The following is a 14,355-nucleotide window of genomic DNA, read 5'->3' on the forward strand; positions in this document are numbered from 1 at the left end:
TATCTTAGCAAGCCTTTATCTGAGGGCAAAGAACGTCAAGGAACACATTTTCACTTAGTGAATCCAAAGCTTGAGAGTTCCTGAAATTACTTCAGAGCCAAATCCACTGGTGGCTGTGAGCCGAACTCCCCATGTAATTTATTTAGCTAGTTCAGAAGACATGCACTGCACGCTGGCGTGCAGGACGGAGCATCTGTTTCACTCAGACGGTTGGCTACATTCTTTACTTGATATTAATATCAGTGAAAATTTAGTAACTTAACCACTGGCATGAGAAGTCTGACTTCTAAAAGAACAGATGGTAGTGATCATCTCACGTTAATTTTAGGTTTCAAAAATTGTTCTGAGTCAGCAAAGCCTCAAGATAAGAGAAAGAAAATACGTAACATCTGTAAAGTCTCCTACCTGTTTCCCATCCAAGGTATACAGCTTTTTGACCACTCCCGTCTCCAGTTTTATAGCTTCAGTGATATCAGTGAGAACTTGCTCAAATGAATGGGCAGTCTTCTTGTTCAAGAGCACACGGACCGCCTTCCGGGGCTTCACCCCACTGCGGATGATGGTTACCAGCTTGGGACGCACAAAATCTTTGTTCTCCTTTGCCTGGGCGCTGTTGCTGCTGGCCAGAGACTGAGGTGCTTTCTGGTTAGCAGATGTCTTCACATTGACAGACCAGTTGGGATTGACATTCTTGGTATATTCCACCTTCTTGAAGAAGTTGTCAGATGAGCAGACGTAACTCTCCCCTTTTGAAAGAAACGAACATCACTCTAATTCTACAGTTATTACCAGAAGACTGCTGGAAAACAGACACTATACTTTTCCCCCCATTAACCATGTATTTCCATGACAGCTTGTTATTAAAACATTTTGTCTTATTTTAATTTTATATTTATGCTTGTATTTCCCCAAAGTAAACAAGTCAGGCATAGTTTGCATCAGCAAATACATACTACCAGCCAGTCACATGAATCAGGGGTTAAAAAAAGGTTGAGAATTATGAAGGTATTGAGGTATCTGAAGATGCAACTAAGCTGTCTAGAAGCTCCTAAACACCAAATTCATTTAATCATCTACATTATTTATGTACATTTGCCAGCTTCCTCTCCATCTTTATAAACCTAGCTGCTACTTCAGTCTGTCATCCCTCTGCCAAGAGGATATCAACATTCATCCAAAATACCTTTTGCATCATGCCTGAAAAATAATGAAAATCTGGTACTGAATAGTCTCTACCAAAAGCAGCTTTGATAAATCTAGCAGGCATAACAAATATGTTTCGTTATATTGTCAGTGGTTTATTAGAGGGCAGACTTCGTGGCAACTGAGATAAAACACTACATCAAATACCACTGCTTGGTTTTATATGGCTTGTACCAACCAAAAATGTATTAAATCCAAGTTTAGACATGATAGAGAAGGGTTACACAGTCTTGTTAGTAATTCACAAAAAAGCCCTTCCCCATACCATCCAAAATTAGTTTCAAGCTTTATCTGTAATTTACAGGATCCTGTCTAAGGTTTTAAGAGCACCTTAAAGGATTTGTAAGATCTTCTTTTGGGCCTACAAATCTGACGGATGCCAGAAGAGTTATTACTAGAATGAGACTGTAAAACAGTATCCCTAATGGAATGTAGCTGTCTAGTCTGAAATGACTCAGGCTGCTAAGCACTTGAGGACACACTGAAAAAAAAGAAGTCAGTCATTGCTAAAGGAAGAAGCTTTTGTCTCACCATTAGATACAATTTTAATTGGAACTGAAGGCACAACATGGGTACCTGTAGGTTCTTATGGAGTGTCTTTCAGTTGGGCTGATCTTACAGAATGAAGTTCTTAAAATGCTACAATAGGTTTCAAATCAAGATATAGGATGCAACTATTTTGAACAAGAAAAAAAACATCCTTCGTCCTATAAACAGACTGGCTGCATTTCCTTATCTGTTCCCTACTGCAAACTCCAGGACCTGGACATCTTTGAAAAGCCTACCTGACGTGGGAGTCTGGGTTTCCATTACAGGATCTCTAGGGCACAATTTGACATCCAGTTGGCAAAGGTGCAAACGTGGATTTCCAAACAGCCCACTGATTTCCACAGAATTTTATGGTCCAGGCATGTAATGTATCCAGTACAGTGTTCATATAGTCATCTTTCTGCTGACTAAATTGCATTTTTGACGGAGGCACTGAGATGATCCCTTCACTGAACACATGGTAACACCACTAACAGACACACAATAAACAGAAGGCTTTAATAGGCTTAAAACAATGGTCTGTGTAGTATTTATGTCCTTATTACTGCTAAGTGTTTGATGTCACAAGCAGTCATAGAAAATATGCAGGATGCTAACTTTTTTTAACCCCAACTTTGTACCCAGTTTGCCACAAAGTGATGCGTACTCGTGGTGCTTACATCACCACTTGCAGCTTTTCTCCATCTTCCCAGCTGCATAAAGTGACCAAAATTATTTATCAACAGAAAGCAGATATTCTGTTTTCCCTTCTGAAGATGGAACAGAAATACAGAAGGGAGAAGAGAAATAACAAGGTTCATGATGAACACTGCCAGCTGGGCATTTTATCAACTACTGTACCCCAAATTAACACAGTAACCCCACCATGAGGTTCTGTTGGTTTGAACAAACAATAAAAATCTATATTTGAGGCATGTATGCCATCAGCAAAACCCCTCAATAAACTGACCGTGTAGTACCTGTAGCTGAAGCTCCTGAATTTCTTACGTTTCTTGAATCTGACTCAACAGAAGCATAAAGATACCCCACAGAGTACCATGCATTATAAAGAATTCCCATTGGAGAGATTGTTTTCCAGGAGCATTAAATACTTTAAATCTTTCTGATTAATAAGTGATAAGTTGTGGTTTATTCATCTGCTTCAGCCAAGCAACACCTGGAGCAGAGGAGGCCCATGCTTCTCTCCAGTTTCACAACTGAGTGTAAAGTGCAGCACAGGGAGTTTGAAATGCTCACAGGGAATTAGCCCTCCTAAGAACCTGAGCCCTCCCAAGCCTGTAATCCCTGGGCAGCAGAGCCTTTATAAGCATCCTCAACAGAACTGTAGCATTCTCCTTTGAGAAAAGGGATTTCTATCTTTAAATACATTACTAGGAACAAGTGATTGCAATACTATTCTCACCTCTGCCCCAGGCCTCCCTGTGGAAGCTCACCTGCACCTCTACTTCCCTACCTGAAAAACACAAGTAGCAATATCTGCCACTGAAGTGTTGCAAGGCTTGACTTTCATCTACAGTTACATAATACTTTGGGATAGAAGATGCCATAATGAAAGAAAGTATGTATTTGTGCCATGTTCTACAAACATGTGAGGTGTTGGAGCATATTTTGCATTAATAAGTTCCATGTTTTAAAGTAAGCAGAAGAGATCTGTGATCTGTTTGGTAGCATACCATTACTTAGTTCTGGCTGAATCATTTGAAATTCTTCACTGAACACCATAGCTGCCTAGTGTATTTACAACAGCGTACACTGAAGGCAATACTCTTCTCCTAGGATTTATTTCCACAAATGTGGTATTAGGTAGTTGTGTGTATATACATACTGGCCTTTCAAATTATGCTCAGAGTCACAAGTGGAAAATGTAATCTGCCCTTTCTCACTTTGTTTCATTTAACCCAAACCCCAGCAAATATTTTATTGAATTCTAAAACTGGACAGAAATTTGCTTGGAGTGACACTTCAGAATAGCAGCTCTTCTCAGCATCACTTCTGCAGTTATAGCAGTATAGCTCCAGGGAAGAAGAGCTTTTCTTTCCTTCTTCGCTGACCTAAAGATGTAACCTGAAGCTTTAAAAGTTAATTTAAAAATAATTTCAACAGAAGTCTTCCCAAACTCAGTTTATGGCCCTCAAATAATATAGCAAAATTATTATTCAGGTTCCTCAGTGAGGTGCATTCCTTTTACCATTTGCCAGCCAGGAACACATGCTATTTCACTTCCCACAGCTGAGTTTTACCCAAACCTTACTATGATGTGGTATCAGGATTGGGCAAGCATGGGTTGAAGACCTGTGAACTTTTCAGCTTTGAACATGCGTACTATGGCCAGCAGATCACAAAAGGGAGAAATCTTATGGGGAATAGTGGCACCATAGAAAGAGGAGTGGTTTCTTGGTTTCTCTGCTACATCTATCTATGCTAAGCCTACAAGGAGAAGTCAAGGTGTACAACTGTGCTGGTCAAATATAACTGGCAGACACAGCATGGTTGCAGAAGATGTACATAGCATAACAGAAGGAAGGGGGAGGAAGTGGATATGAGGGTTTTTTTCAAAAGCAAAAGAAACAACTCCCAAGTAGTATATTGCTCCCCAGCCCTAAGCATAAAAATCTGTGCACAAATATTTTCAGGAACATGTCTTTAGACAGCAAGCAGCTGTGTACACATGCAGAAATCCAACTATAAGCCATGAGAAGGTATAATAAACAGCCACATCATTACTTCCAAACAAAACCCAATAGGAGCCCCAACAAGACACACTCATGTACTAGGGGTGGGAAGATTTTGTAAGAGTGAGAAGCATCATCCTGACAAGGTCCAATCTGCTGCTGAACACCACACTATGGGCATGACACCAATCGCGCTAAGGACAGCATTTTAGCACAGTGCCAGGTCAGTACAAGCTGCCCTTTCCGCACTGCGAAGCCAAAGCCCTGAAGGATGATGCGCACTTGTCACCATGCCAGCGTGCTCCAGAGGTGTCACAATCTCTATTGTGCCATCAAAGCAGGCAAGGCATTTATTTATTCCTGCTATCCTGCCCTTAGCAATGGATGGACTCACTGTAGACCTTTGAGCTTAAGTCACGATCAGCGTATTTGCCATTTGAAGCCATGGCTTGTATCACACTGAGTTACTCTGGCTACAAGTGCATTACACATCACTGTACTACCAATTTGGCAGAAGCACAAGGCGATTATTCAGCTCCTAAAGAAGGGATGATCTCAGCAAAGATAAGGTTTGCCTTAGAGAAGGTTTCTTAGAGAAACTCTAAGCTCAAGATGAACGCTAATCCTTCAACCCTCTTACAGCAGCTCCTTGTGACAATACTAAAAATGACAGGCTGCGCTTTCAGAAAAAGTTTTCCTTTCTCAGCATGCACCAGCAAGTTTTCAAGTATAATGAACTGCAGACAGAAGTCTTGCGAGAAAAATTGAGAAGGCTGGATTGAGGCCATTTTGAAAAGTGTAACTGCTAACAGTTATTCCAAAAACAGTCTCTGTGGGCTCCAGTCAATTATTTTGTTTGTTAGCTCTGCTGTCGCAAAGTTGAGATTGTGCTACCGTGCCCAGCTTTCATGTTTCATGGGATTTACTGTTACTTCAATAGGAATTAAGTGGACTAAACACCTTGCAGAGTTCATTACATACAGTGTTAAAGTAGGCCTTTAGTTTTAAATGCATGAACTCCCTGCTACTTTATGCATTTAAAAGAATCTTCCTCTGCCTCAAGACCCACTCCACCATGGCAAAATAAACTCTACAAGAGCTTCCTTCCTTTGAATCTTCCACAGGCAGCTCTCCCATGAGAGAGAAGCACCTCTTGTTCTGTTGAAAAAAGTGAAAGGAAATGCGTGATTAGAAATCACCTTCAAAACCACACGATGCCCATAAAGAATTTATGGGACCACATCAGTTCTAGTGTGACAGGCAGGATAAGCAAGCAAATAAAAAAGTTGTTATACAGGATGTAATTAGCCAAAGCTGTCGGTACAACAGCCTTAGAAAACAATGCCACGGGTTACCAAGACTTCAGTATGGGACTACATGATTTTCAGTTTTCCAGGCAAACTGGAACACGCGCACATTGGGTGGAGATTTCAACATACTTCCTATAAACCCCTCAGTCCCAGCACACACCAGGCTCTGTAGAGCTCCAGGGTGGAGCCCTTCCTATGATTACTTTAAACACTCCTGGACAAGATTTTGGAAAAGACTCCCCAGGGCATGACAGGATACAAAAAGCTTGGAAACACTTCCTGGAATATCTCACACAGCCCAAGAACATTTGCAATGAAACCCCAGCAAGCAAAACAGAAATCCTATTCAGCTTTTTCTAGTGTTTAATCTGAGGCAAGAACAAATTTCAGACAAGTAGCTAAGCACAGGACAAGGGCACAAATCCACCCTCGGATGGGCCCTCTGACCACAACGCAAGGGAGGCTGTGCCCTGCCTAACAGCCTGAGCGTATCAGGAGCTCAGAAAGGAAGAGCTCTACAGCTTCAACTAAATGTTGAGTCTCTCAAGTTCTAGTTTTAATCTATGTCTGCATTTCTGCCTTTACTGACCATGTTTAATCCATGCTGTATTTGTATTCGATGGGTTTATTTCCACATGTATTTCTGACCCTGACCATAGACAGCAAAGGACACTTAATTCACATGAAATCAGCCACTGACTAGGAGCAGGTCCAAAGTTCACTTATAATAAAAAGCCTGAAAGATGCAAGCACCTCCAAACCACTGGTCAGACCCTGAAAAAGGCTCAGGAAGGAAACAAAAGCACTCGAACAAGAAAACTCAGAGCTCTGACCTCCATCTTTGTCTCGTCTACAGACTTTGGACAAACAAGTCAGATTGCTTTTCTGCATCTCAGTTCCTCATCACTAATAACACCATCTTCCACCTTGACATGTTCAGACCATAATCCCCCTGGGCAGGAGCTCTCTCTTCTTACATATTTAAATAGTGCCGCACACAGTAGGATACTCCATTTGGTCAGTACCTGTAAATACACTGTGACAAATATCTGATCTTTACAAGTGGGGAATTTGGCTTCTGGGGAAGTGTTAGTCCCTCCCTCCAGAGGAAACAAACCAGTCTCCACCAGTACTGAGGTTAACGGGGAGCTGCAGTGGCTTCAGCAGCCAGAAATCTGCCTTGTGCCTTTCCCTCACTCTCAAGTTGTACATCGCTGTCCCTTTCGTTATGTCAAGAAACTGCTATCGAGGCCACATGGGACAGCAGCAAAATTATGGACTGGACTAAAAAAAAAATTTTGTCCCACAAAGAGGTCATTTGTGGGACAATGGGGATAGCAGGTTGCAACCTGAGTTTGGAACATGTGGCCAAGAACAGAACTTCTTAAGTCATGTTTCCTGCTGAAGTCTCCAGCTCTATCCAGCCCTCCATTCAAAGAAAAAGAGCAATCAGAACTGAGGCAGGGAGAATTTGCCATCTCATCACAATGGGTCTACAAGAACAGAGGCTCAAAATGAACTAAGGAACAAGCCACCTTGTCCAGATGTCAAAGGCAACTAGATTTTAGTAGAAACTTGGATAACAATGTGAGCTGCTCTACTCTCAGCTTGAGCAAGGCTGGAAAAGATGACAAATGATTTTTCTTTTTAGTATCTTTCATATTCAAGTTTTCTCTCACAGCACAAGGCACAGAATTAACTGTTACAACAGTGGCTCACCAATAATCTATAAAGGCGGCTTCATATATTGACTTCCTAAAGCCTTGGGCACTAGAACCAATTATAGTATGAAAGGGAGTAAATATCACCTGGTGCTCTTTTCCAAAAAATTCACTTATTGACTAAAACAACCATGATAGACAGTAGCACTTGGGCCCAATATCCACTCCTGACTCAGCCAAGAGAGTATGCAAGTGGGAGATGCTGTCAGCAATTTACCTCTAGTCAAGATCAGCTGTAACAGTGCAGTAATAGGATGCTGTACTGCATTAAACCAACACAGAGATTAAGGAGGAATACAGTCCTAATGAATGGCAGCATGTGCATTATTTACAAATACATTAAAACTGAGTGTTGAAAATAGGGAGGCAAGATTAAGACAATGACTACAGTGATGGAAGATGGCCATTATGAGTGAAAGAGGAAAAAAAATTATCAGACAGGTGGATTTTGAGAGAAGGTCATTGGGAGACATGGACTTAGACAGCTCTCTGGTACAGGAGGCAGTATGGAAAAAGCAGCCAGTGACAGGTGAGGAAGAACTCAGCAGGCAGCAAAAAGCACTTACGTGACAGAGTTCTGGCAGGCTTCCAAAATGTGAGGCATTAGGGTTCAGAACAGGAAAGAACCAAGAGGCACATCCCAACCGGCAGCTAGGAGGCATATGATCAAAGAGTAAGACAGACTTCACCTGTTCTACCTTGGACAGACTGGGAAGTAAAACATCCATCCAAAACCTTATGAGAACAACCCTGAATGCCAGGGAAGAAAAGACTACCAAGCCTGGGTCTGGAGACCAAAAGGGTTATTTCCAAGTCCCATTTAATTAGCAGCACACCGTGTTTCTTGTTCACCTGAAATGTCTATCTCAAGGATATTGGTATAATGCAATATCATTCTCTACCCTCCAGAAGTACATTCAGACAGCACCACATAAACACATTTAAATCATGCAAAAGTAACCAAGTACTTAAAACATGATATGAAATATTATCAGTAATTCATCAGCTTTTACAATCAAACTACTGAGATGACCCTCTCTGACAACTTCTTTTCCTAGGTTCTACTTGTTTATTGGAAATTACAGTAATAAATTAGTCACATTATAGCAACTAGAACTAGTTTGGTTACCCTCAGTCTCCAATCAGAAAGCTGATTTATATGGCAAACTTATACTGTTTGTGTATGTACTGTTATTGTATGTCACAGCGCAATTACTCTGAAGTTCTGTTTTTCCATGCGTGTACCTAGTAGAGAGTTATACAAACACCCAAGCTAATAGCACAGTTTACCACAAGGTTGGTTACAACTATGCTATTATAAATCAAAAGCAATGTCTTTCCCAGACTGCTTTTGTACAACAGATGTATAGGTCATCCCTAGAAATATGGGAATATTGTTATCATTAAACTGCATGCAGATCTACTTTTGCATTTTCAAACACTGGGTTCCTTTGTTTTCACTCTTCTCAGACTGTATTTTCCTAGCTGATGCTCTGCTCAGGACACAGACAATCCTATTTTTGTTTTAGTGCCACTTCTTCAGTGCTGTTTCCAGATACCATTTTGGCAGAACAAAGCCAGAACCTAAATGCCAGCATCTCCTGCCTGTAGTTTAACCAGTAAAAAAAATATAAGCAAGAACTAGGTACCTTCTTACCTGCAGCCAAACCCAGTGTAAAGCAGGTATAACAACTAAAGGTTTCTTAACTTCACTGACACAAAGCAGGAAGACTGTAAAAGGAGGAAGAGTATAAAAAGAGAATAAAGAACTGCATTTTCTCCTGTGGAGTTATTCCTGAAGATTTACATAAAACCTAGGACAAGCAGGACTGAGAGCTGCCATTAGAGAAAGGTTGTGGCCATATTAAGAGATCAGAATGAAACATGGCAGAATCTCTAAAATTAAGGGAGGCCACACCTCCATTTGACAGCTGTAACTGGGCTGAGAATAACTCCACTAGGACTGCATCATCTCTCAAAAAGGCAGCAGTTTCTTCCCACTAAAACTCCCCTATGGAAACCAATATTTATTCTGTGTGCTTGTCCCCACAAAGTATTTTGGGGAAATGAGTACCCCACTTGACAGATAAAGGATTTTAGGGAGACATGTTTTAGTCAAGGTCACACAATGACTCATTGCTGAGGCTGCCTCTGCAGTTCAGTGGCTCACACACTCACATCCATTGTCTTTTATTAAAGGCAAAAGCCTTATGGATTTTCTGTAGTTACCAAATCAGCCAGGTCATCTCCTTGGAGGAAAACATCAAGGAACAGGGAAGAGCAACTCCTCTCTTGGAACAGAGTCATCAGGATATTCCAGGTCCAAACAAAGAACAGAATATCTGAATTGCTCAGGGAAGTGAAAAGCAGGGTGGCTGTGGGTGTCTGCTGTGCACCCCACTTCAGCTGTGCCGCCAGCAGAGCTTGCCCACAGCCATGCCGTGGGCAAGAAGGCAGGACTGGCCATACAGCAATTTCATCCCGGGGATTCTCCTGGCGCTCCCCGAGAAAGGCAGCACCCATGGTGGCAGCCCACTGCTGCAGAGGAAGCCCCCCAGGCACAGACGAGGCCAGCAGCTGAGCAAGCCTGCCCCCAGGTCACCCCCTCCAGACAGAAGGATTGATTTTTGACCCATCCTTCATCCCACAGTCCAAGGGACACTCAGAGGAACAGGCACACCAACACCCTCTCTAGATACAGGGATACACCCAGACCTGCCACGCAGGGGATGCTTTCCCACACTCCCCCACAGACCCACCACAGCAACCCACCCCACCACACACAGTCCCTGCAGTAACACTCCCTAAATACACCCACTTACACACACACCTCGTCTGAACATCTCGATACACCTCCCGTCCACACAGACCCTGCATGAATCGTATTTAGACGCAGCACATGAACTCCCAATGCCCTCTCGACACACATCACTGTGCAAGAACCACCCCCCAGCACTCCCCCTTACACACACACAGCCCAACACACCTCCACACACCCCCGAGCACAAATGCCAACAGACACCCTGTGCATGAACACCCTCAAGGAATCCCAACATCTCCTCTGCTCTTAACCCTCTTTACATCTTCCTCCACACATGCATATATATATAACACCCCAAATTTCACCAAGTACAACCCACCCAAAACATCCTTCTCCACACACACACCTTGTTCATTAACTGCCCCCTCTAAACACACTGCGTCAACTCCCAACACACCCCTCCACACACTCCCCAAACACTGTAAAACCCCTAACACCCTGCCTTCCCCACATCCGCCATACACACACTGCGTCCACTCCCAATACCCCACTCCACACACACTCAAGTCCCTGCACAGCCCTGACCACACCCCTTTACACACACATTATACACAAACCCTTCAAAACACCCCCATACACCGAGTGCATAAATCCTTCCCACCCCCATTACACATGCACTACATGAATCCCCCAGCACCCCTTGCTTTTCCACTCACACCCATCCACCCCAGTGGGAAACCCCCATCACTCCTCAGCCACACCAGCACCAATCTGGGACCCCCTCCAGCCCAGACAGATGTGGAGATGCCCTCAGACAGTCCCTCCCGAGTGAGGGATGCAGCCATGTCTAGCCAAGAGTAAGGTACATCCCTCTGGCTCCACACCTGCACCCAAGCGAGCATGCTGGGGGACACCCCAGGGGTGTCAGCCCCTGCACTGCCACCCTCTCCCGCACCTCTCCAGAGGGGAAGGCGAATGGGCAGGCTCAGCAGAGGGGCAGAAGCATCCCCGGGTACTCGAGGAAATGTGACCTTAACAGCAGACCCAAGTGGTGCAGCCCCCTTCCCACCCCGCCTCCTCACTGCGCCAGACAGTGATGCTAATTACCTTCCTCCAGCTCATCCATGCTCCCAATCTTCCGCGACCCATCGATGGTGTAAATGTAGCGGACTCCCTGAGGCAGATTAATGTTGTCGGACAGGGACCGGGTGAGGTCAGCCAGGAGAGCATCAAAACTTCGGAAGCGGTCAGAGGACACGGCATATACAATCCCCTTGAAGTAGCGGTCCCCGTTGCGATAGAAACGCACCTTCTTGGCTTTCTTCTCGTTACTCAGTGCCTGTAAGGTCCTGGTTCTGTAGAAGCTACAGTGAGCACTGTGAGTGGGACTGGGCAACCCGTTCATACGTGAGCCTCGCATGTTTCTGGACGCCTTATCTCTTTCGTCAAAGTGTCCAAAATCAAGTTCCATAGTTTGGTGAACCCTAAAGATCTGAAGCTGAGCAGGAAGGAGACGGGGAGAGAAGGAGTGCAAAGGGACAGGTTAGAGCCAAGCTGAGCCGCAATCCAGAGACAAAACCGACATTAATGCAAGATCTGTGTCTGGAGCAGGACAGATGCATTTGGGAAGCACCCCCGCCCCCCTGACCCAGATTTGTATCGATTCTGGGGACTGAGGGTAGGAGGGGTCCTCGCATTTTGAAAGGGATCCAACTGCGGGGGGCAGGGAACACATTTCTAGGGAGCTGTCTGCTCCTGCACCTGGGAGTTTTCAAAGTGCAGTAAATCGGGACTTGGGGCCAAAGGGATACATGGCAATCACAACTCAGCCCCCAAAAACTCGTCCAAACACCAGTTGGCAATGAATTAAACCGCTGAGCCCTGTGAGGTTTCCTTTGGCAACAGAAAACAAGGAGATCCCAGTAAGTCAGCCCTTCAATCTGTCGAATCGCGGAAGGAACCAGAGCATCTGAATGTTTAACATTAGAATAAACTGGCATTTATGAAAGAATGGTCACAGGGGAATAAGCAGTTTCTTTGTGACAGCCTGTTCAATAAGGGTTAGCAATGAGATCCAGCCCACCCTTCCCCCTATCCGCAGCCCCCTCCTAGCCCATCAATCAATTCCCAGGACCAGCCTACATCTCTAAGAAGAAATGACTGGAAAGAAAAATCTGTCATTGAAACGAGGCTTTGGTAAGCTCTTTTCAGCCTAAGTCTCCTCTGAATTGCATTTCTGCTGCCGTTTAATGAGGAGGAGAAAATAAAGGGGCTATTTCCATCCCCCTTCCAGCCTTAAGGGATTTAATTGCTGGAGGTGCCCCTGCCCAAGGGACACGCCGCCCCTGCTCCTCACCTTTCATTGTTCTGAGCACGGGGGGCTCCCGGCGCAAGCGACTAGCACAGAAAAGCTGAGACTGGAGCTGACACCCAGCAAGCAAGGAATTTCTGCACAGTCTCTAGTTTACGCTCAAGAACAACCTGTCTCCTGCATCAAACCCCAACACAAAAGGAGGAGGAACCCCCAACCCTGCAACAGAAAGACCCTTCCACTCCCCCAGCACAACCAGGAACATGCAATTCACGTATGTTGCTTGCATGTTAACACAGGGCAGAAAGGGGATTTACAGCAGCACTTGGCAGTCAGGTATAAATCCAGGAAAAGCTGTTGCTATCTCTTCCCCACCCCTTACATTTGCTAGAACGAAGCTCCTTCCCTGTATTTTACAATGTCAACGTGACCTGTGCAAGAAAAATCATTGTCCCCAGTCTGCAATAAAGCCAAAGATGACAATGCAGGCGATCTGCACAGAAACCCCAAGTTGGGAACATTTTCCCCACGACGTGAGTTGGGGTAGATTCAGTCTGGTGTCATGCACTGAACAATGAAACATCCAAGCAACTTCGGGAATGAATCAGAGGATACAGAGGGTTTTGATTTTAAAATGAACTGCAGATGCTGTAAGGTACTAAGAAAAAGATTCCTCCTTTCTATCTGACATCTGTTACTTTTCTGCATGCAAGTCACTCAAAAAAGCTCTACTCACCGGTTTTCAGCGTGCAGGGTGGAGATGCTGAAAGAAAGAAAACCAGGCTCACTCTGCCTTTGTTGTCTGAGCTCCAAGCAAGAAATTCCTGCCAGGGTGGATGAGACGCCTCCTAGGTCCTAGTGCCTTGTTCCATCGCTTCACAGTAACTTTGCCTCAGTGGTTTTTACCCTCATCAGTCATCTGCTTATAGTCCTCTCTGTATTTGAGAAAAAAAGGGCGTGTTCATTCCAGTTCTGGATATGTTAACAGATGGGTAAACAAAAAGTTTAAAGGGGCAAGCTTTGGGGTGATGTTCTGAAGGATGCAAATTTCCCCTTGGCTCTAGCTTCTCCGAGGAAGCATCTGGCCCCACCAAAAAAAAGGCATAATTGGACTGATGCACTGATATTATAGGATTACCAGTACAGGGAGGTCATGGCTACAGTCCTAGTGTGCTGCAATGCTGCCACAAGACTCCTGTGCATTAAGAAAGGGACCAAGAAAAAAGCTGACCAGCAGAACTGAGTACAGACCTGCTCCTGTACTGGTTTTACACAGCATTCATGGTTTACACTGGCAAGCAGAAAGGGAGAATTCATTTGGTGGTTCTGCATGAGGTGCCCCTGAATAATTTTTCTCCGTTAACATTGGACACAAGCCAAAGCCAGAGCTCTGAATCCCAGTTCACTCAAATCCCCAAGGGGTTCACGACAGAGTTAGTCGACACACGCTTAACCCAACAGATTCAACCTGGCTCATATCCCAAACTAAGAGAAGTTTCTTTTCTGATTCCACTGCAGGACAACTCAGCTGTTACAAAATTGTACTGGGCTCTTTCACTTTGACAGCAAAATCTTTCACCTGCTTTCTGGATGGAGATTTCATTCCTGCAGTTAGAAGAGCAGCACCACTAACCCTGCTCCTAACCCCACTGGTGCTTGTCCTATCTTTATTTTAGAAAAGAATGGGATTTGGAAATGGGAAGGTCTTCCCATCTGTAGAAAGAAATCATTCCTAACAACACTGTATCTGTTTTAAATGAAAACATTAGATATTGTCATTTTGGCACACAACAGCAGTACCCCATTTACACAGAAAAAGTATTTATTC

General features: G+C 44.1%; 1 protein-coding gene across 1 annotated transcript; it reads right to left on the reverse strand.

Moving 5' to 3' along the window:
* Window positions 1–405: 405 nt before the first annotated feature.
* DCX (doublecortin) lies at window positions 406–13,433 on the reverse strand (the record flags this gene model as incomplete). Its single annotated transcript, XM_009699977.1, has 3 exons — window positions 13,264–13,433; window positions 11,324–11,714; window positions 406–746 (listed from the first exon to the last, which is right to left on the reverse strand). Coding segments are annotated over exons 2-3 (705 nt in total), but the record flags the coding sequence as incomplete, so codon positions are not given.
* Window positions 13,434–14,355: the final 922 nt, after the last annotated feature.

Source organism: Cariama cristata, unplaced genomic scaffold, assembly GCF_000690535.1.
Source record: "Cariama cristata isolate BGI_N322 unplaced genomic scaffold, ASM69053v1 scaffold13255, whole genome shotgun sequence".
Lineage (NCBI taxonomy): Eukaryota > Metazoa > Chordata > Aves > Cariamiformes > Cariamidae > Cariama > Cariama cristata.